The sequence below is a fragment of the Macrosteles quadrilineatus genome, unplaced genomic scaffold (genome assembly GCF_028750875.1).
Source record: "Macrosteles quadrilineatus isolate MER2022 unplaced genomic scaffold, UCM_ALF_1.0 Scaffold_5__1_contigs__length_97177068, whole genome shotgun sequence".
Lineage (NCBI taxonomy): Eukaryota > Metazoa > Arthropoda > Insecta > Hemiptera > Cicadellidae > Macrosteles > Macrosteles quadrilineatus.
The window spans coordinates 43549504-43574076 of NW_026542598.1; the positions used below are offsets into that span (position 1 = coordinate 43549504).

Consider the following 24573-nt stretch of genomic DNA (forward strand, 5'->3'; position numbering starts at 1 on the left):
TAGGACAGCATTGTTTATGGTGATTTGAAATCAGCGCACGTTTTGAGATAACGCCACAATAGACAATTAACTTTTGATAATGGATTTTAAATTATTTTACGACGTTTTTTTTTAAAATTCGCCCCAGAAATGTGTGTATGGAGTCGACCCGAAGAACATTTTTGAAGTTGAACTTCTGAAGGTCCAAAAGTGAACATTCTGAAATAATAAAAATATTATTTCATTTTTTTACCTCTTCTCGCTAACATTTAAGGCGGTGACACACTATCGATCTTTTCCCCGAACAAGACCCCGAACCGAGAAGTGAGAAGGGAGGTGAAAATCTGCAAATTTTCAATCCGGACATTTCCCCGAACAAGACCAAGACCAGATAAGTTCTACCGAGCGCGATAAAAGGGAGTTTAGAGAGAAATGGAGAGCGTGTGTGAGTCAGTAATAAAATATGAAATAACATGTTACAGAATGATAGTTTTGATTGCCTTTAACAATTTTTATGTTTATATTAATTTTGAAAGAATTAAAGTATAACATCAATTACTTAATTCAAGTTAAACATCATTGGTATCATTGATTTAACGGTTTCAACTTGTAAAATACATTTTCAACCTTGACCAAACACACAACATAAATGTCCATAATATATAACGGCAAAATATTACCCAACATTTATTTATTTTAGCAATTGAAGAGTTTAATTGCCATATTAAATTAGAACTATCAACGCTAGCGCAGGCGGCCGCTCGGTGCGGCGCTCGCGACGATGTACGGGGCAAAAATATACCGTGTCACACTATCGTACATCACTCCGTACATCGGACCGATCTTTTCTTTGATCTTTCGCCAAAAAACCGCCTCCAGAGCGCTTGTCTCCCTGCTCGGCCTGATGTCTGGTTCGCCGTTTGAATCGGGGTACGGACCCGTGACCATTGACTATACACCTCTATAAGTAGAGGTGTATAGTCAATGCCGTGACACACTATCGATTCGAACATGCTCCCTTCGACCTCCCTTCTCCCTTCTCCCTGCTCGGTTCGGGGTCTTGTTCGGGGAAAAGATCGATAGTGTGGACCGTCTTTAGTTTTAACTTTCTCCCTCTATAGGCCTACCATAGTATATGGAGAAAATATTGTTTTCGTAAAAAATTTGGAGTTTGAGTTTTTGCTGGAAACATCCGTTTTGGGACCCCCTGAACTCAAGTGGTTTTCAAAGTGATGTTTAAGTGCGTGTCTGTATGTGTGGATGTGTACAGACCACGCCTGTGGTCCGATCTTGATTAAACTTGGTAGCCTATCATAAAATAACCGAAAATTCTGATTTTCAACAAAATGGCTGGAACGATGTTCATTACAATTGACTATGTTATAGACTTTTTAAATCTTAACAAAATTGTACAAATCCCATTGCTGTAAAAATAACGGCTCAAAAGTTATTGCGCACAACTTGTGATTTTTTCCATAAAAACCCATAAACTAATAGGAAATTTTAAAAAACGGCTCCACCGGTTTTGTTAAACAAAGAGTTATTGTACGTCCTGAAACTCTGAACAAAATCTTACAACCCTAACTGCTGTATTACGGTTCAAAAGTTATTGCAACTTTTGCGATTTTTCCATAAAAAAGTCATCACAGATTGGAAACCCATGATAAGATTCGTTGACAATCGAATGGGAAAAAGTATGTTTCAGATTGCTGTTGCCATTTATTTCTAAACAAATCCAGCAGAAACAGCATTAATTACTCTAGTCCGTTACTGGGTTTACAGTCACGGAGCTTCAAAATAGCTATTTCGTCTGTAATGCCTCTTGTTCAGAGGAATGCTACAAGATAGAAAGTGCACAACCTGAGGGTGAGATGTTTATATCGTTCCCTGAGGCTTGTTCATATGTAATCTGTTTACCAATAGAAGAATTCGCAAACTTTCTGACCACATTAACACTTGTATTTAAAGCCAATGTTCCGTAAACTATCCATCCGATCCATGGACAAGCACTGGAAGTTCAGGTTCGTCCGGACAGAGGTTTAGGACGTGTTTGTGGTTTTAATCCATGATTGTAGCTAATAATAATTTAGTAAACACCTATTGTTTATTAATTCTAAAGTTATAGTATTTAGGAAAGCCGTCTGGTGGATGGTATGTAGGTGTTTGGTCTTATGTGATCGTTGGTAGGTGTAGAGCGAGAGAGGCTTTGGAATGAGATAATTTATAACACCTTGATCCTGTTCCGGTTCCGAATGGACTGTTATCTTTATTCTCAAATGAGCCGATATGTTTACCAGTACTCGGGGATATCTGAGTCAATTTAAAGGTGTTTGAGTCGAATTCCTTACGGTATTTTTAGATAACCCTTTAAAATAAACAGTATCAGCAATCTGACACATACTTTCTCCCATTAGCTTGTCAACAACCTTTATCATGGGTAAGCGATGAGAGTAACTAGATATTTAATAGGTAAAATCAGAACATTTGCATTAACTTTTGAACCGTATTTTTTTACAGGAAAGGGGGAATTGATTGCACTATTTTGTTTAGAATTGTGGAGACCACAACAGAGAAATTTCAATCAGAACCGGTTTTTTTCGGAAAAACTGCTTTTTGGTTTTTTTCGTGGGGTTTTATTGGGAAATACAGTAACCATAAAAAATCGAAAAAACTTAAAAAAAAACAAACAACGGCTGTAAACCACTTTTTTGGGTTCAGGGGTACCCTAAACGGATATATCCACTCATAACTCAAACTCGAAAATTTTTACAAAAACAATACTTTCTCCATAGGCCTATCTACAATGGTATAGGATAAGAAAGTAAAAAGTAGTAATACGTAACGATCTCATCCTAGAAAAATACTTTTTGTTAGATAAACCTAAAAACTATTTAACATAACCTCTATATATTTGTACCGGTGAGTAATCTAATTTGCAGACCTAAACCAATTCAACCGCGTCTGCCGGTCTGCGAAAGTGTCGGGCGTTGCGTGTTTTCTTTTATCAATGCGCCTGAACATGAAACTGCACGCCAGCTCCCTGACCCTAGATACAGTATGAGTCACTATTGTTTTGTCTCCTGATAGCAACGATAGTTTCTAGTTTCGATGGGTCTAGTTGGATGGGTCTAGTTTCGAACATTCACGGGTATTAGAACATTAGAACAGAAACGGCATAATCAACATAAATAGATGATGACGTCATTATCCCGAACCGAGAGTAAACGTGTTACTGTAAAAAAGTCTAATCAGCTTTTAAGCAGCAGAAAATAGTTGTGGATTGAGACTCCGTTTCCCACTCACAAAATGTTGTCACCAACTTCCAATCACGTTGTGGAAGCCTGTATTTCTAGCCGTCGGCACCTAGATTGTCGGATGTAAGCCTTTCCCCTGATGGTTGTATTAGTTTTGTGACAACAAACTGCACTTGTTTACCCGACCTTGGCTCAGTGCTTGGTGTGGCGCAATTCATTCATTGGCTCGACAAACATTTGAACTGCGCCGCCTTGAGATGAAGCTTTGCTCTGTGGTTGAGACTGACTGGTTGTATACGATGTCGCAGTTAAATGAATTATGATTTTTTTCACACAGTTTTTAGTTAGCCGAGAACCATGGAATTGTAACTATCAAAATCAGTCTTTGGGTTGCCCCTCTTAATTTGCAGTATGGGTTTCCTAACAAGCTCCACTTTCTATTTTCGCAATATGCGAGTGCTGTCGGCTGTTTCGACAAAGTAGGAGTGTGTTAAGCTAACATTCATACTCTTCAGTTTAAAATTCAGTAAGATTTGCGAAACATGAAACTCGAAGAAGTTTTGCAGTCCAAACGTACAAATTGTGGTGTTAAAAGGTGCAGGTAACTAGGTATGGGAATACACTACACAGCTTATTTTCCCTTATCACTTGGCACACTTTGTGAAGAAAATTATGTATTGATAAACCTTTAGATCCGGTATTTGTGGTTAATGCGTCGAGTAGTATTTCCGCAAGAAAGGACACTGAATTAATTACTTTTCTGACTGAACAGTGGGTTTGTGTTTTAATGTTTGGCAAGAGGAATTGGACCGTGACAAGCGGAATGAGGATATGAACGATATAATTGGCACAGAGGGCCTATGTCAAGGTCAAAGTCTAGGCCAAGGCCATATCTGTGCGTGATCTTTGTTCACGCTCTGGTTGTACTTTTAATACTTTTTCATTGAAATGGCGACCATACAAAGAAGGTATTTTAAGCCAAGTATTAATGGAGGTTAGGTTAGGTTGAATGGCGCGATTTTGTAGGCTTTTGAGGCCGACATATTGACATATTCCTTAGACACAGCGGTTAATTAATAGCCCATCCAGCTAATGTTAACTAAGAGACCTACAGCACAGCCTACAGTTTATAGTGGAATCCAAACCACATTTATGCCTTTGTATTAACGAATTTACCTAATTATCAGGATAGTACTGCGGATATTCGTAGTACAGTACTCACTACTGCGGACGTTAATCCACACCAGGGAGTATTGCATGCACACTGCATGCCTATAATATCCACAATTCGTGACTTCTTGGTAGCTGGATTACAAAACAACGCCGCGGCCCCAGTCTTGTAAAAATTTTTGTGTATTTTTGTACACCAAGTTCCCATTGGATATTCAAGAAATCCATATGAAAGCAATTAATTTTATTCCTCCACCGAATAATCATAATCAATAGCTAGATTAGAGTACCGGTACGCAAGAGAAACCTACTTAGGGCCGGACTACACGAGCGTATGAAACGCCGCCGATAGTACGCGCAAAAATGTCTAGGACTACACGAAGCCGACAATCAGCAGCGTATTGAACGCGAGAACATTGACTACACGAGCGTATAGAACGCCACCGACTGTCCTCGCCCAATGTGACTGACATTTGGCTATGAATACACAAACTATATAGTTTGTAACTATGTAGTTTGGTAACTATAGTTTGTGTATTCATTGCATTTGGACCGTTCCAATATGGAAACGATACTGTACAAGTCGGATGTGTAGCTGGTATGATATATTGTTGTAGGCTGTTAAGAATAAACGTCGTGCAAAGAGGCGTTGGTAGTCACACCCAACATTATCAAGTTGTTTAGTAGCAGGGCAGTTTCAAGTAATGTTTCCATAGAATGTACTCAGAATTTTTTTTCAGCAAAACAAATACAAATATTGAGACACAAAAAACCATTTTAAGTGTTATAAGACGTTTCTTTTATTTAGGCTACTTTCCGTAAATTTAATAACACGTACAATGCTGATCAAGAAGTTACAAAAAACAATCAAAAAACTACTCCAATTACAACAAGTAGTGCAGAATTGGACTTGCCAAAGTGATGGGAGGGATGTATCAACCAACGCGCAGGAGAAATGCTAGTTGCCGCTACGTGTAGTCCGGCGAGCCGACGATCTGCCCGCGTATTTTACGCATCCAGATGCGTTAGATCTGCCGAACGCCTGAATTACGCGTCCTCGCCAGGCAGACAAAACGCTCATGTAGTCCACATCATATAAAGCTATTGGCTCTGCAAAAAAAGCAGACGGTCGGCGGCGTTTCATACGCTCGTGTAGTCCGGCCCTTAGTGGATTCACGACTATGTGTCTTTTAAATTATATTATATTTATTATTTAATTAGAATAAATATAATATAATTTAAAAGACACATAGTCGTGACATTTTCCTCAAGTCCACTGCCGCCATTGCAAGGGGTAGTTCCCTCCCTGGCAACCCCAGCTGGCGTGAAGCGTAATTATATTCTGTCACGACATTTTGTAATGTAGACGATCGTTGGTATTAAAACATTGATTGTTGGCGTCGCAATGAAACAGGCACATGATGTAAAACTTTATAGACCAACTGGATTCTTCTGAACTCTTGTAGCATCAGTTGGGTAATATCTTAATCCTTTTGTTGAGAGCATAGCTTGACTTTATTGATAACTTATCAACGTCATTCTCTAGCTTTGTGTAATAAAGTAGATTTTCGTTTTCTTCCAGTGAATAGTGTACTTACATTACGAAATTGAATATGTAGGCCTACTTACTGACATCTGTTAGTCTGTTTTGATATAGTAAAATTTGTTTAGTGGGAACTCTACAACTATTCATTGGTATTTTTCTGTTTTGAAGCTAATTGTGTTCTATTTGGAAGTTCAATTTAAAACAGCCGTGGCACCAATAGCCCTACATAACGCAAGATCTACAGTATTGTCAACATAATTGTTACAGGATCAACTCGGCTCTTCTCCAAAGGCAATCAGTAAAATATTAATATTTTATCATTACAACTCAACATTTAAATAATTAATTGACCGTTTCACAATGCATTGCTTAGATCATTCAAAAATTATATTAGTAAAACTAAACCTTATAGTTAGTTTATTAGATGATAGTATGACAAAAAAAAAAAACAACTAACAAAATATGAAAATTCAAGCGTAAGAACAAAAGTAACAAAAAAGGAAAAATTATGTTTGGCGATAGTCATAGAAATTATCTTGGTCCTCTGTTCCTGCAATAATTGCTCTTTTTGTTATCATTTTCCAAAATTTTAGTGTAAAAATTAGAAAATTTTAAAATTAAAGCAGTAAAATATTAGCAAGAGTTTTACAAAAGTCAACACAGTGGTTGTTTTAGCAGAGACAAGAAACTTGGACACCATCGCTTTCATAAAGAAGAAAAAAGAACTTCTTGTCAAATACAAATTTAAATAGAATTCAAACACTTTGTGAATGTGGTTTGACAAGCCAACGTAGTGTTTGTAAAATGTCTAAAACTTATGCCGGAACTTATAAAGAATTTTCCACGGAAGGGAATCATGTTATATCATCATTCCCCCACCTTTATTCATAACTTAACATCAACTGTGGAGTCTAAAATTACATTTAATAATATCAAAATATTATGAAGAGCAAAGTACCAAAGATAAAATCCTGTTTCCGCTTCTAATTCAGAACGTATTAGGAACAAATTACATAATCTCTGGTAACCCAAAGAAGATAAGTATTTAATAACAACTCAAGATGCCATTTAGGTAACCAAACAAAACTGAATAACATTCAAAGGAACATAGTTGATAAAATCTATGTACCGTTATTGTACTGTTCTATGTCACATCTGGAATGAAAATTTCCTAAATTAATTTAAAACAACTCGATTCTGTCCAATCCATATAAATCCCAAAGTACCCATGAACTTTTGAGAAAACGAAAAGTCACACCCCTAATGTTCGTCATGACGAGAACCCTTGCGCTAAACTATCCATTATTTCATAAATTGCCCTTAAGGTCGTAATTCCTTTCTTAAGGGAACTTCCAAACCTAATGCTAAAAATACCTCAGCTGTACAGTACTTATTTGTTTATTATTCTCTCAATTTGTTACCTTATTAAAATCATGTTGATTATTTGTTTGTTTTACTATGTATTCTGTTTTGTTTATTTCAGCTTAAGTTAACCAATCAATCAATAGTTATATTAATACTTATGAAGTCAAACCCCGTGGGTAACAGCTAGTTAATATAATCATATTTTAAATAACTTCTTGATCAGCATTGTATGTGTAATTCAATTTATGGAAAGAAAAAAAAAACTTTCTACCACCACTTACCTTCTTTTAGATGTTACATCTTGTGAGTTAACAATATTCGTGTAAACATATGTTGGAAGTGTTATTAGACATATTTTCATTTGTTTTCTGCCAATCTTTCAGTTTATGATCAAATTCTTTCAACCTATTTTAGCAAAATGAGTTTGTATTTTTAAGCCTTTCTAACTATGATAGGAAAATCTACAATCAACACTTTTGACAGGTCCTACACAGTTCATCATCATTTAAAAATAATGTTACCTCTCAGGCAATTCTTTGTGACCAAAGTTTTTGATTATCACTCGTAATTTGTAAATATTTCTGAAAACCTCTTGTAAGATCTTCATGGCTAGGACTCCTCGAACTCATACTGTAGATTTGTGGTATTTAGGTGAATATTGTGTCAAAATAGTCAAAACTCTTTTTACCAAAGTTTCAGCCTTCTTTCGAATGCCATATTCAAAGCACTAGGAGCAGAACTCCAGAGCCCTGAAGTGGGCACAGCTGATTTACCATCACTACTAAAGCATGCGTCTATCCATGATGATGAGCAGATAACTCAATAGAATAGGAAGAACATAAAATTTTATGTCTTCTGAAAAATGTCACACTATACACCGAGACTAAAATGTTGGTAAAAATTGTTTCATCTTTTTTGACACTTGACCAAGGAACACAAATCCTATGTATTAATATTAATTTTTACAGAGGTGAGGGAAAACCTTAACTAGACAATTTACTACTACAACACTAAATAACATAGCTTACTTTTCATACTTTCAATCAACATCCAAACACATTAATGTTTGTAGGAATCATTGGAGTCCAAATGGAGCTTAGACAAAAAGAATTAAATATAGACTGTCAGCCGTGCTGCGACGTAACTACATGGCGCTCCCAGCGGTGAAAGCCAGAACCTATGCTAATCGCAGCACGGCTGACAGTCTATATTTCATTCTTTTTGTCTATGTTAAAAGTAAAGACACATCTCATCACAAAGTAGAATAATGATGATTAATGCTTCTATTCCGTTACAGAGGGATCTTGAGGTTCGGGTTGACTTTGGCACAGTTCTACAAGTGGAAGATCCAAGGCGGAGGAACGGCTCGTATCTTCTCCACCAATGTTCGAAGACATCCCAACAAGATCGCCTTCCACTTCCAAGACCAATCTTGGACGTTTAAACAGGTTAATTTTACTGTATTTATAAACTCTGTTTCTAGAAGTATCCACTCAATTAAATTAAAGCTAGGATATGAATGATAGAACTACTTACGTACTGCCTTTTGTACCAATTTTATACATTTTATGGTTGCTTGTGCCGATTCAGAAAGAATTACAAACAGTTTTTTTGCAAATGAAATTAGCCATTTAAAAAATTACCTTAATATGTCGGGAATAAACCTATCTGTCTCGCACTTAAGTCCAAATGCTGACTATATTGGTCTGGCTGGCAAGTCACACCCTTTGACCAGTCACACTACTCTGCACTTCTATGTTCAGTGTAATAGAATATCTAATATATTACATCAGACACTTTATACATTTCATTAAGTCAATATGTAGCATTTTATGACAAAACACCATCTAGTCTTTCCGCTAAAATGAATAAGATTTGGCTCCAATTACGTCAGATAAGCAGGATTCTTTCAGCAACAAGTGTTAACAAAATGTCGTCCGCAGGTGGACGAGATCTCCAACCAAGTAGCGAATGTGTTCAAGAGCGAGGGGGTGAAGCGCGGAGACACTGTGGGGCTGTTGATGGAAAGCAGACCTCAAGTGGTGTTCTATTGGCTGGGACTGACCAAGCTGGGAGCAGTGACGGCTCTGATCAACACTAACCAGCGGACGACGGTGTTGTCTCACTCCATCAGTGCGGGGGCCTTCCATAGAATAATCTGTGGTACGGAACTACTCCATGGTGAGTTTAATTCTTTGTTTACAATTTCTCATAGAAATTTAGTACAGTCAAGGTTTCCAATAATGTGATAGTATTTTATGGGTAGTGGTCCTTCCAGTGAAGAAACTCGTCGATGGTGTAAAATGCACGGGTTTGAAGCCAGCGTATGAGTTCTGTCCTCAGCTGCTTCCCCTGATGCTTCTTTAATTCTTCCAGTAGATAGTTGTGTAGTTTAAAATGGTTTATATTACTTGTCCGTCAGTGATCCTATTGTTGTCGTCTTAGGCAAGAGACAGCCTAAGACAACAACAATAAGATCACTGACGGACAGGTAATATAAACCATTTCATTCAATAAGTGATCCTTGGCCACTAAGCATAATGTTGTGTAGTTTGTTTTCTATATAAGATGTTTTTTTTTCTCATATAGGCAGCTGTGATGGTGGGGTAGGTTGAACCTGGAGGCATATCTTGTGTCAGGGCTGTGTAAATCTGCTCCTCTTGGTGGTGATTTCTTATCAGCATACAAGATTACTTCCCTAATATACAGGGCATTTGCTGTTAGAACTTTTAGGGTTATAAATGCTTCCCTGCAGCTATCTCTGTATCGTAGACCAGATATGGTCCAGCTTTTTTTTCAAGATAAGTTCTCTTTTTTGCATTTAAAGTTTCCAGCTGTACTGCCCCCCCCCCCCCCCCCAGACTAACAGACCGTATGTTAGGTGAGATTAAAACAGAGCATAATAGGTGAAAAACTGGTGAAAACTCAACCTATGATTCTCTGGACAAAGTTCTATTGATTTTTAGATGATACAAGCAGGACTGACCAGTTTATATTTAGACAGTGCTGTTAATTTATTTTTTGTTCCTCTCTATGCCAGTGGCATTTTTGCAAAAGTTAAGTCATAACCTTTTTAGGGGAACGGTCCAAACCCATAAAATGTTTAGTGGTTGTGCCGGGGATTGAACCCATCCCTCCGGCCACGAAGTCCGACACGCTAACCACTAGGCTAGCAACCCACCCTAAAAATTTAACAGCATATTAAATACTATAAGGATCCGGTGGACTACATGACCTAGGTTAATTACCTGTGGTCAGACCAACATGTTTGGAGGCATGCTGGAGGTTTAATTGAAGGCTTTGATCTCAGTAACAATTGGAGGCAAGAAATAAGGCAATAAATACTTGTGGTAGGGAAAGGGGTGGTCTGCCAGGGCTGCTGTGATGAGTAGGGTGAGCACCAATGACTCAATCTCTTTCCGCTAGGTTTTGTAAGGTGGAGTTTTATTTAAAAGGGTATTAAGTCCATGCATTTAGTTCTTGATTCTGAAAAGAGATCAGTGTGGAGTTTAAAAAGATAATTTGATAAGTTAGAAATCTGAATTGTATGGCGATATTTTATCTATAGTTTGATCTGCCTCCAATATGCTTCTCTTTCTAAACTGCATTGTACGGATTTATAATCCTAGTTAAAAATAGAGAGCTTTAATAAAGAGGTAATTAGTTGTGCCAAGTAATGTTTACTTATCCTACGATAAATCCTGTTATAGCTTACATGTTCATCCACATGTTTAAAAATAATTATTGAGTGGTGGTCGAGCGATTTTTCTTATATAGCCTACCACAATACCAAAACTCTTTCTCTTACATATATTCTTTTTAATTGAGCGGAGCGAGCGAAGCTCTTTGAGATCGGACCTTATGCAAACTATGTAATCAATTAACTCAATAACGGCTGAACATATTGAATCCAAACTTACCAGGGGTATTGCGAGAAATATTTTAGATGTTTCGAAACAAACAAATTTCAATTTGATAATACCTGTACACTTTTAGACTGACATAAAATTTGCAATGTTTAACATTAGTCTTATGGGTTGCCATGATGGTTACGAGATAACAACGTAGATGTAAACAAAGAATCGTAGCGTATGCGACTCGACATTATGTATCCACGGGCACCTCAGCTTGCACATGCGCAGATGGCCTAGGTACAGTTCCTGGGGTAACTGCTTGTAATTACAAAAGACAGTACAAAAGAAAAGGGCAGTCTGATGAATACCACTAAGCATTGATTAATAATGCAGTACACAGATTCGCATTACTAATTACTGTCGGCCTTATACAAGCAAATTAATTATTTAGGTGATTCTTATTTCTATTAGTTTTATAGCAAATATTGCTTTATAACAGCAAAAGAAAATCTTCATTATTGAAAATTATAGAAACTGCATTTCCGAAGCAGGCATTCAGTATTTTCAAATGTTGATAACAGTAGCCTATCCTATATAATAATAATAATAATAATAATAATAATATCACTTTATTGTCATATTTTTTAATTTCCCCATACCTTGTTTGCAGCTCTGGAGGAGGTGTTGCCGGAGTGGCCCCAGTTGAAAGTGTACCTCACGGGTGCGTCGCTCTCACAGTTGCCCCCCGGCAGTGTCACCCTGGACACACTTCTATCGTCTGCACCCACCACACTGTCGCCCCACCACACTGCAGGGGTTGATATGAATGACAGCTTCCTACTCATCTACACCTCTGGAACCACGGGTATGCCCAAGGCTGCCAAGATGACTCACGCAAGGTAAATATTTTTAAAATGTTTTTTTGCCTGACTTTGTTATCGAGTAAAATAAGTTTTGACTACCAAGCAAAGGTATAGGTTTAATTTCTACTTTTGCCATCACCGAACAAGGCTAATGGAGATTGTAAAAAACTACTAAGGGCTGTATGTAAATTAAAATCTTCATGAACTGCAGACGCAGCCAAGTTAGCTAGTTATAGTCTAAGACTCGCATTGTGCTCATAATTTCATCCTACTACTGAAGCTGGTTTCAAACCCTATGCAATGGCATCGGGTGTCTCGTTATAATAAGGAAAACAATATGAGGGATAATCGTTGTCCTTGCCAAGTATTAACACGTTCGCATCGGGTTACCGCCCGGGCGGTAGCTCCGCGCTCTGCCACGCTGCGGCGCGCCGCCCGGGCGGTAATGTGCACCCGCCAAACTTATTCCGTTTGAGTGCAGCCGCACTCCGGTGTAGGTCGGAGTATTTTTGTCCGTGCTTCGTGTATGACATTGGCAGATTTGTGGTGCAATCCATTTGTAATTATCGTTACTCGTTCCGAAACTATACCTGGTGGATTTTGAATCACTCATTACGTTTGTTAACTGTAATTTTGTGCTATATTAATTTTGTTTTATTGTAAAATAATGGCATCTACTGTGGGTGTTTAGCAAACTACGTCAACTCTTGTCATGAAACAGGACATCACCACACGTTATTTGATATTCGTCATACCGAAATATGAAAGCCAATAGCCCGGCAATCGAGTTTGTTCGACGCTGCGGGCTGCGCCGCACTGGGGCTACGCCTGCCATTTGATGGGCAGCAGCGAACGTGTTAATCGAGAAGTAGGGTTCACCGTTGTCCTCAGTAGTCTGTTATAGAGGTTCGCTATAAGTGACCTATCTTACAAACTGTGATCTGCATGCAAAACTCTCCCAACATTGGTCTCTAAATCAAGCATTCCAACACTATAGAAACTCCGTAATCATATTGTTTACAACCACCTCTGAACTTTGCTCCTCACCCCTTATAAAATTTTCCTATGTAAATTACCTTACCCCATCACTAACGTCATGTGAAGATAAACTTCAGTAGCGGTTGATGCTCACAGAAATCTAATTACATAACACAATTCTTACTTAGTGAAAAACAATTTTCCTTAAAATAATTTTTGGCTACTGTGACAAGACTAATCGTCACATCGGGCAAGAACTAGGAGAACTAGAATACTAGTAGATTAAGTAAAGAACATTCTGGATTGGCGCTTGTTGGATAGGTAATCTCCAACAACTCCTCTGTCAATTTACATTGTATTTCAGATCTTATATGCTGTTGCAGGCTTTTCATGATGGCTAGAGGTATCTACAACATGATGTGGATGCACAGTGATGACGTGGTCTATGACAGTCTACCATTGTATCACACAGCTGGAGGTTGTCTAGGTGTAGGCCAAGCTGTACTGAATGGCCTCACTGTTGTTATCAGACCCAAATTCAGTGTTTCCAACTTTTGGACGGACTGCATAAAGTACAAATGCACTGTAAGTAGTAATAAAATCTGAGTCAGACCTAGTATAGCATTTTTTCCCCTCTAAGGTATGTTGAGGAGTTTTATTCAAATGTACAAAACTTTAATTCCTGAGACTTTACTTGGACTGTTTCAGTTCTCCTACTGCCCTTGGGGTTATAGGGATCATTTATTTGTTCTTGATTTATTATACAATTTAGAAATGGTAACATTAACCATTATATTGTAATAGTCTACATCCTATAGAAAATCCTATATTTTGAAATATTTGGGAACTGTAAAATCAAAATTATACAGTAGAACCCCTCATATCTGACTTCGGATTAACTGACTCCTCGGGATATCCGACCTAGTGTCCGACCGTCACTTGTTTTCTGTCTGGGGTGATATTGCTGAGCGAGATCGGTTAACCGAAAGGCTGATCGCGGTTGTTGCCGTAATCGCGGCAGACGATCACCATTGTCGCCGATGACAGGTTTTTTCGCCGTCTCATGAGACGATTACCGAAGTCGCGGGGACTGCAGGTTAAGCTCACTGGTTTTGCTGCGGTCGAGGGAGATGATTACCAATGTCATGTGGACTGCAAGTTACCCTCACGGGTGTTGTCGCGGTCGTGGAGACTACAATGTATGTAATTCAATTGGGAATCTCTTAGACCACAGGGTGTATTGGAGTTTTGTAGATATTTTCAGTTTATAATCAATTAATCAATTCTTTTAGACAGCAATAAATACTTGGTGCACATTTTAACCTGAATATGAGTGAACGAGTAGAGAATAAAGTGAGATAATCTGTGTAACTTTCTTACTGACTGATCAGCTGTTTCTTTGCCAGGATCATGATTAAGACCAGCAAGGTCAAGTTTTAAACCATCAAAAAGGCTAGGTGAGGCTAAGTACTAGGTGAACACAATTTACCACTCTGCTACCCATCTATAATCAGTTCAATGATGGTAAATATTTGTCAAATTGTTGTGTGACTGTTTAATCATAATGAACGTGTGTGTGTTAGGTGGCGCAGTACATCGGAGAGATGTGCCGGTTCCTACTGGCCGCGCCGGACGCCGAGTGTCAAAAAAGCCATGCCGTGAGATTAGTTATGGGCAACGGACTGCGACCTCAGATCTGGCAAGATTTTGTCTCACGGTTCAATATCCGAGAAGTGGGGGAGTTCTACGGGTCCACGGAGGGCAACTGTAACATGAGTAAGTTGACGAGTAATATTTAGATTATTTCTAGAAATTATTTCCAAGACTAATCAGCTCTTGTGAATCTTTGGAAAACAAATTATTAAATAACATGGTTGGTAAAAGCTCTTGCTCTTTTACAACTTTTGAACTTACAAGATCAAATAAACTTCAACTTAAGAGTCCTTGAAGCCTAGACGTTCCAACTCGTAAAAAAATTGAAGAACTACAAAGAACATTTCTAATCTCACAGTATACTAGATATTTAAATTATAATCACTTTGGTGTTTGAAAAAATATTTTTGGACAATAAATAACTCCAGCAGCTGTTTGAAATTATCCAAGAGTGCCGCTAGTCTCCAAGGACTCTTAATCAAGGCCAAGCTTATGGACAACAGACGACAAATGTATGCACATTATGACAGAAAACAAAACACAAGAGATGAAACACGGAACTAAACTCAGGGTAGTTCAAGCATGATAGGACCCTTAACATTCTGACTGAGTATAAGAAGTGGTGGGGGATGATTTTTAACAGTGAAATGAGGTCAAGTCTGTTCCAAGAAAAACGTTTATGAACTGTGACTTTTATGACTTAAGCCTGGTAAAATCATAACCAGCTGAAGGAAACTCCTTAATGTAAAAAGTTTTCATTTCACACAAAAAGTTCATTTTAGCAAACTTCCATTCATTTCATTCCGTTCATTTTTTTTGGGAATAGTAAAAAATTGTTTTTCCTGTTTTCGACCCTGAAAACATAATATTTTTCAATTCCTTTCTAAACCACGATGTAGAGCTTAAAAAAGCAAATAATTAAGTATATTGAAGTGTTGTTCGCTAAATAGTTACAGAAAAAAATGTAAAACTTGTAATTTAAAGTTTCAAAATTATTCTTATGGAGAAAAAGAAAACTGTTGTAGTTTGATTGTTTTTGTTTATGAATATATGTTGATTGGAATTGGAAAATTTCCTTATTTTATACTAAGCTAATCAGCGACTCTATTAACATTTTACTAAAAAAACACACTTCATTACTTTCCCTGTTGCATCCATAAAAATGTAACAATTTTGAAGTATATTTTGTTCAGAACTTTTATTATGTTTTTGAAACATTGGCTTATCAACATTAAAAAGCTGACAAATGTACAAATTTGCTTGTAAATACCCATAAATGAGGGATAAAAGTATAAACAGTTGGATTCTATAAATTTATTTATTTTATTTTATTTGACAATGCTAAAAAACATCACATGCCAACTACATTGTAGCATCAAGGATGTTTACAAGAGTGATACAAAATAGAAAATAAATATAACAAGGGGAAAATGTCCGTCTTCTATTGTGACAGTCTTGTAACAATTTCACTCAAAATAGAAATATTAAATATAAGAATATAAAATACATATTATAAGAATAACAATATAATATTTAAATAGATTAACAACAACAAGAACATTTTTACTAACTAAAATAATACTGATAGTCATGAATGAAATATAAAAAATATGCAATAAATATAACATAACAAATAAATAGGTGCTAAGTATTTGAATACATATTTTGAGTAGCTTATAACACCACACTTTTCATTAACTATCTACACTTGTCAAATTTGTAGTTGTCATTCAACAAGTTGATGATGTTCTAGGTAAATAACATCTACCAATTTATCTCGTATATGCTCTACTGTGAATTTAAATTACGTGTAGTTTGAACATTTTATATTTTTAAAAACCTGAAACAAAAAGCCAGGATGCTGAAAATAACTTTAAACACGTACTAACCAACTCATTTTCTTTATTTCATTTTTATGGTATAGCCTCTGGATCACTGATTTTAATAACAAAAGGTTCAAATTATCTGTATCCGTCAAGTGATCCTAGATTGTAGTTGGTTTACTACAGCTGTTTCGTGTTCACAAACACATCTTCAGATCAAATGTTACTCAAAAGTTTACATATTTTTTAGATATTTTGTTGGGTTTGGTTTAACAACAGAATTATTATTTAAGAAAACTGATGAGGATATTATCCAATTCCGTTACTTTGGTTTTTGTTCTAGTTCGCTATTTTTATTTTGGAAGATAAGTTAATTTTTGTAAACTATCTTATACATTATAACTAACTGTATTTTTTGACATTTGTTCTCAGTTAACACGGAGAATCAAGTTGGAGCTGTTGGTTATTTGCCTTGGTTCGCAACTGTGTTCAACCCGTACTATCTGATCAAAGCTGATCCGGAGACTAACGAACCAATAAGAACAGAGGATGGATTCTGTATACGCTGCGATGACGGTAAATACCCGTGGTGGAACTATTGTACAAATAACCTGCTTGCTCCTGCCTTTAACAACCAAGAGCACTCAGTCACGAAAGAATTTGCTTGAATGAGCAGATTCTTTTCAAAAATTGGAAATAACTGATCCCGTATTAGAATTTTGAGTCAGTCGAAATCGTATTGACGAGTCCTCTTACCTTTGGATCGGACAAACACTTAAGCCTCCTTATGTGATTCTTCCTACCTGGATGGTACATAAGGTAGGAGTGATACATCCTACCTTATGTAAATGTAGTTAAAAAAGGATTTAGTTTCTTCAAACCATTAATAGTGTATCCTCCTTTTGATTGGGGTTTGACATAGTGATTCGTTACGAATAAAATTGTATCTTGTCTTTAAACTACATCAAAATAAAATTCAGCTGAATCCTTTAACTCCAGGTCGCGGCCTGGTAGAATTGGCAACGTTGAAAGTAGTGTTGTTTTGCCAGATGTCCCATAAGGTAACATGGCAAACAGGTGACACCAGCTCATTAATCGCGTATTATTCATTTACATTTAAAATTATGATCATAAATTTATTAAAATTTTGAAAATAAAACATAGAGTTGAAAACCAAAACTGTTTAAATTGAAAGTCTATTTCAGTACTTTTAAAGTGGAGTTAATATTTTCATAGCACAGTAACCAAGCATTCTAAAAAAATACACAAATACCATAAGCTGCCTCCAAACAAAACAGCTGTAACAACACTACTTGCGACGTCACTTCAAAGGGCGTGGCCTGGAGTTAAAGGTGGCCGTGGTTTAATGCTAGGGTAGTTAAACATTGCTTTTTTTTAACACATTACGCTGTGACCCTAGGCGAGCCAGGAATCCTTGTCGGAGGTGTAAAGAAGTCCCACCCCTTCAGCCAGTTCACCGGCTACGCTGACAAGAAGGCCACGGAGAAGAAGATATTGAGGAACGTCTTCAAAAGAGGAGATGAATTCTTTAACTCAGGTTAGTAAATAATAATATTAAACTCATGGATTTGTACCGTTTTGGGGGATTATTATGGATGATAAAAATGTCTTTTTAGGTGATTGAGTATATTGTTTTTCAGAATAAGGCCGGGTATATGCTGAGACTCAAACAGTATTGTATACCATAGATTTATAGTAAGCTTTATAATTACTGAGTAAAAGAAAAAAATAAAAAATTAACATAAAACTACCAAATTACTTTTTCAAAGAAAAACTAAACTGTTGTAGTTTGCTTGTTTATATTTTGATTAAATTTTGTTTGTTTATTTATTTCAAAACTAAATATTAACCCTTCCAGGGCTAAATTAAATGATGGGCTAATTATTAAATTAAATTATTAAACATTAAATAATTAAATGAAGCTTAATTATTTTTTGCCAAAAATTAAAAACTGTTGTGGTTGTGTTTTGTACTTATTTCACTTGAAATAATTCATGGATCATAAAAAGATTTTCCTTAGGGCTGAAATAATTTTTGCACAAAAGTTATGAAGAAAATAAAATTTGATTTGATGGATATATCTGTCTTTGGCCCACAAAAAACATAAGGTGGACGGATATATCCGTCTGCAGCCCTCAGTGATAATCACAAAATATGAACACTGCCAATAATCTTGAGTATTCTTGTGGGCGGCAGACGGATATATCCGTCAACATTAGGCTACTCCTTCCCTTGTTTTATTTTCCCCATAAAAATGTTGGTATCTTTCAATCTGAAGTAAATCTAAACCACTCAGTTCCGCTCCCATGTCCTCAATCCCATTCCCTGCCAAGACTTCCACTACGTAAAGACTGTTCTTCAGGTTCATCATATCCATCACATTCCATACTATTATTTTCACTGCCAAGTATAAAACCCCCCTCAGACATACTTTCATTAAGCATCTCAATAACATCTTCAAATTTCAGATTGTTTGCATTAGTAACTTTAGCTCAATAACATAAAAAAAATAAAGTATAAAACACAAAATCTAAACATCTCTCACTAACATCCATGTGTGAAGTGACAACAATATTTACTTACGCACACTCTATGGTGCAAAATAGCGGAAACAACTGCGGCAATTATTATTGCCAACCACAAAAACAAAATAACCCATTTGTAATGCAGTGTAATGTTTATTACCCTATTATAAACATTGTATATCAATTCATTTTTTGGACGGATATATCCGTCTTTATCCCAGAAAAGAAATATCTCGGGACAGATATATCCGTTTTCAGCCCAAAAAGTAAACAAAGATTGACAGATATATCCGTCCATAGCCCTGGAAGGGTTAATATTTCATAAAAAAAATATGTTAGGGAAAAATGTCAACTCTTGTATCGGACTCAGAGGAGTAGCTACTATCATCGGTCTCGGCAACTGTGTTGTGCATTTACTGTATCCTAACATGCATTAGTCAAATGCATTAGTCATGGGTTTAGTCATGGGACATGGGTCATGCATTAGTGTGTGCTGTGTGGCTTGCACTGTGAAACTTGGCTTGTGCGTGTTGTGTCATGTGCGTCTTAGAATAAGTCCGGCTTAACTCTTGTTCTAATACTTATACTATCTTCTAATACTTCACATTTCTTGTGCTTAAAAAGACTCAAGAATGCCCCAGCACTGACAACTCAGTAGAGCCGCTAATCTTAACAGGACTAGGGAAAAAAGATTTGTATGACATTTCTGATCTGAAAAACGTAAGGAATCAAGTTTTAAGATGTTCATGAAAACATATTTTACCTACGACCGTTTTTTAAAGTAGCCATTTCAGTCCAGTTCTTAGAATTGAAAAGTTTCACTTTACAGCTGTTTACTTTCATATCCGCATAGTTTCATTTCATATCCGCATAGTTTTCTCATATCCACACAGGTAACGGACCAATGAGGTTCAAGTATTGAGAGAAAAGAATTAAAATTGTAATGCTTCGAACGTCAACTAATCAGCTGATCAGCTGATCAGTTGACCAATTTAATTGTTGATCCGACTTGTTCATGTTGATACTCGCGTATTCTTAATTAAGTTGGTGGAAGTCCAAAAATAAATGAAATATTTGCCGAATTGTACCTGATACAATATTATTTATGGTAAGAATGCTGCTAGCAATGTAATATTTAACGAAGTTTAACAAACACGTAATTACAGGAAATCAGCTGATTATACAACAAGTCGTTGCATCACTTTCAGTGGCAATGACAATACACGAAAACATAACCTCTCTAAAAAGTTATCATTAGTGATTGTTAGTAATTAAATCCAGATTGATAGTAATTAAAAAAACGGTCGTAGGTAAAGTAGTGTACGCAACTCGCGTTAATAGTCTTTACGACACTCGTAGAAGTTTTTAAGGCACTCGCCAAGGCTCGTGCCTTAAATTTTCTACTCGTGTCGTAAAGACTCACTTAACGCAATCGTTGCGTAAACTACTATTTCCAATTAGGTCCAAAAGTGACAAAAACTGACATTGTAAAATAAAGTCTTGAAACGTGTAATCCTTAACCAGTGTTCCAGTTAATCTGTAACCGTAACGTAGTGTTATTACATACTATTTATATGGAGATAGAAGAAACCATGACACCTCTATTACACTTTTCTATTTTTCCAATTTGGCCAGATAGGTTTCAAAGACTAAAACTACATAATAAACTACTAAACTAAGAAAAACTAAATAGTTTTTCTGAACTGTAAGATAATAAATGTTATTTAAGTTATACGTTTTAGAGACTTTTTAATTTACTTATACAAATTATTTTCAAAACCAATAGTTAATTTACCCTAGTTAAAAATGTATATCTTTATTAGCGAATTTCCCTATAGGGAAGTAGCTATTACCGTAGGTGGCACGGTAAGACCTAGACCCGGGACCGATTTTCTTTTTCATTTTGATGTCCCCAGAGGCCAAAAACACCATTCGTTCAAATTTTTATATATGTATATATATATATAGATTTATATATATACTAGCTGTACCCGCGGGCTTTGCCCCGTTTAACTTCATAAGTGAGCTCGTTCGCATAGCTCAATCACGTCCTGGTTAAAGTTCGTTCGCTACGCTCTCTCACTTTTAGGTTAGAGCTCGTTCGCTGCGCTCACTTGCCTTCAGATTAGCTCGTTCGCTACGCTAACTCGCCTCCAGGTTGAAGTTCGTTCGCTACGCTCACTCACCTTTTGGTTGCAAATTAGCTGTTGTCATAAATGTAAAAGAAATAATAGTGCTGCACCCTGTTGGTAATCATTGCAACTTTAATGCTATTGAACATCATAGAACAGAACCAACATGTTTAATTGAAACAGCTGTTAAGATTCATTAATTCCATTTAAATATGAGAACTCGCATAAGGTTAACATGGGAAACTCCAGAGTCACTGGGGCGGAGCCCGAGAGCCCGATCAGAATAAAAACAGCTTAGTTTTCCTATTTAATGCCTAAAGAATCGGTGTACCAAATTTCAGCCTCCTAGGTAAATGGGAAGTAAGAGAATTAGTGATGAGTGAGTGAGTCAGTCAGTCAGTGATTCAGTGAGGGCTTTGCCTTTTATATATATAGAAGATATATATATATATATATACGTCCGTGAACGCGATAACTTGAGTAATTTGTGTCCGATTTTGATGAAATTTGGTTTAAAGGTGGAAAGCGGGATAAACTTGAATGAGTTCGCGAACCAGCATGATCGGACCATGGGAACGGGGCTTTACGGGGGGTTTTATGGGGTAAAAATTGGTTTTTCTCACTTTTCACCCTCAAAACACAAAATTTCCCAATTTCTCTTTAGACCTTTCTAAAGAGCTTAAAAAAATAATAATTTAGTATTTAAAAGTATTTTTGTTCGGTTATTAGTAACGGAGAAAATTAAAAAAATTGTAAATTTAAAATTCCCATGTTATTCTTTTGGAGAATATTGTCAAAAATGTTGTAGTTTGCTTGTTTATGTTTATATTTTGATCAACCTTGGCAAATTTATTTATTTTGTACTAAGCTAACAATATTTTACTCAAAAACACACTTTATTAGTTTCCTTGTAGCAGCAAACCTAGGTACTCGTTAAACCTAATGTTATTAAAATATATTTAACCGAAAATCAATTCAGACAAATGGAAATTCGCTTAGTCGGCAGGTTTGCTGCGGCGGGGGTATTAGTTTGTGGTTTGGGTGGTTCGGTGGTTCTATTGCAAAGTGTTAACCTATTAGTCGTATGTTTGTCATTATCTCCTCATATACGCCTAATCTAATGTTTCTCTTTGCAGGTGATATTTTGGTGAGGGATGAATTTGGCTACTTCTACTTTAAAGATAGGACAGGAGATACTTTTAGGTAAGCCTAGTAAATTCCTCATATTGTATGGTTTAATTTTTGTTTCAAATCTAACAAACATTAAAAAAATAAGACATTTTTTCAATGAAAACTTACATTTACTGTTACCAAAAGTGTTTTGTCATTGGTGTAACAATTCGGGATTTTAAAATGTATATCTGAGCCTGAAAGTAATCATAGAATCAGTAAAGTAATGAGATAACGGTTGTGTAGATGGCGAGGTGAGAACGTAGCTACATCAGAAGTAGAAGCTGTCATCAGTAATGTGGTGGGACTGAAGGACGCCATCGTCTACGGAGTGGAGGTAAAACATCAATTATTATTATCAATCATTGAGAATGGAGACTAGGTGTGTATTTTAACCCAAACATGAGTGAAGGATGAGTGTAGAATGGTGTGAGACCTGTGTAGCTTTTTTACTGACTAAGATCAGCTGTTTCATTAGCCAGGATTTTCAACTCAAGTCCCACAAGCTAATAGATCAAGAGTAACTTAAACATTTACTAACTAACTGTAAATGAGGGTAAAGATGTAACATGAGCACAGGGGCCTAGGTTTTAAAGGTTTTCCGAGGATAACAGGCTCGCCTGAATGGGAAAGAGCACTGGCACAAAAACACACAACTTTACACTCTACACAAATATCAGAATATTTCACAGGCATTTTCTTGTTCTTGGCCGCCATTAAAAACACCTACTTCTCCAACTCAAACCTTCCTTAAAAATCCTGTCAGTGTCAGTAAAATATTTTGATTTTGGTGTATAGTGTGTAAAGTTTAGTGTTTTTTTTTGTGCCAGAATGGGCATTTTCCAATCTAGGTAAGACTGATATTCTCATAGAAGTCCTTACATGTATATTCTGTGTGAGCATAGCTAAAAGAATGGTTGAAGGCAAGACTTCACTTGTGCTGCAAAGAAGGGAAAACCATTATAATATTACAATATTAAATACATTTTAAAACTAGTTTCAAACCATCAAAAAGTTTATGTGTAGTTACTTATCTCAGCTACCCCACTTATGTTAGTAGGTTCAGCTAACTTAATAGTTAATTCAACACCTCTACAGTTTTAAGCAAGGTCCTTGTTTCCTTGCTAATTGTTGCTTTAAATCTCAACTAGCCAGTCCTAGCCAGCTTACACCACTTACAGTAGAAGCTCGCTTATCCGGCAAATTCAGGACTTTTGCGGTGCCAGATTGAAAAAAACTCAATGAAAGAGCAAGAGCACCTAAAAAACTTTTAGAGCGTCAAAACAAAATCATTGACCTGCCAGCCATTATGTGGTGTTTTATCATGCTTTCTCTCAATTTAGTAGTGATATACTTATGCCAAAATACCTCAAAAAATGCTCCCGATGTCTGCCGATTGCTAATATGACTAAAATCCATTATTTGAGACCTTAAGACTGATGTTAAACAAGCAGATATCAGATCATCTGACTGTGTATGTTGTAGGTCCCTGGCGTGGAGGGTCGTGCAGGTATGGCAGCTGTAGTAGACCCAGACCACTCTCTACAGCTCACTCTACTGGCCGAGGGTATGAGGAAGGCTCTACCAGCTTACGCTCGACCTCTGTTCTTACGAGTCATGCAGTCTACACCTCTAACTGGTTAGTTTTTGCTTGGTCAATGATTTACGTTTAAAAATTCAACCTCTACAAAATTATACTGTACTTTTTGTACATGGTGTTTTTTTATAATTTTGTTAATACATCCCAAATATTTAAAGTATTATTAATCATTAATAAAGTACTTGGTACTGTGAAGTACTTTTCTACAACAAAACAAGTAAATATGTTGGTATCCCTGTTTTCTTTTACTTTATTGCCAATCAGCTGATATGCATTGCTGCATAGTTATCTAAGAGGTTTTATGTTATTGGGATTGATTCTAAATTAGTCTCAACATGGTGTTTCACAAGCTCAAATATATGTATTTTATGTAGGTATTTGTTTACTACATATCCGGTTTTCTTAAATTCTTAGATATCAATAATAGTTGATTTATTTGGTACTGGAACCACACCTGGAAACTTAATATCATACCTTTCTTGGCATAAAAACCAATGATTTACTTTTGACGCATTCTTCGAACTCTTCGAGCTTGGGAAACTTAGAGAACATACTCTTCTGCTTCTCTTATCTTCACATACTCATCTACCTGTATTTCATTTTAGATGTTTTTCCTCTATATTTTTTAGTTTATATTTTT

The 24573-nt window shown here is 36.4% G+C and overlaps 1 protein-coding gene across 1 annotated transcript in view; it reads left to right on the plus strand.

Annotated features, from left to right (window-relative positions):
- The window catches only part of LOC128994586 (long-chain fatty acid transport protein 4-like), a 30123-nt gene that overhangs the window by 3151 nt on the left and 2399 nt on the right, over positions 1–24573 (plus strand). The window contains exons 2-11 of the mRNA XM_054419240.1: positions 8612–8762; positions 9258–9495; positions 11839–12067; positions 13393–13594; positions 14593–14785; positions 16918–17061; positions 17906–18043; positions 22300–22366; positions 22580–22670; positions 23819–23972. Coding sequence (XP_054275215.1) covers positions 8612–8762; positions 9258–9495; positions 11839–12067; positions 13393–13594; positions 14593–14785; positions 16918–17061; positions 17906–18043; positions 22300–22366; positions 22580–22670; positions 23819–23972 — 1607 coding nt within the window. The remainder of the gene's footprint in view (positions 1–8611; positions 8763–9257; positions 9496–11838; positions 12068–13392; positions 13595–14592; positions 14786–16917; positions 17062–17905; positions 18044–22299; positions 22367–22579; positions 22671–23818; positions 23973–24573) is intronic.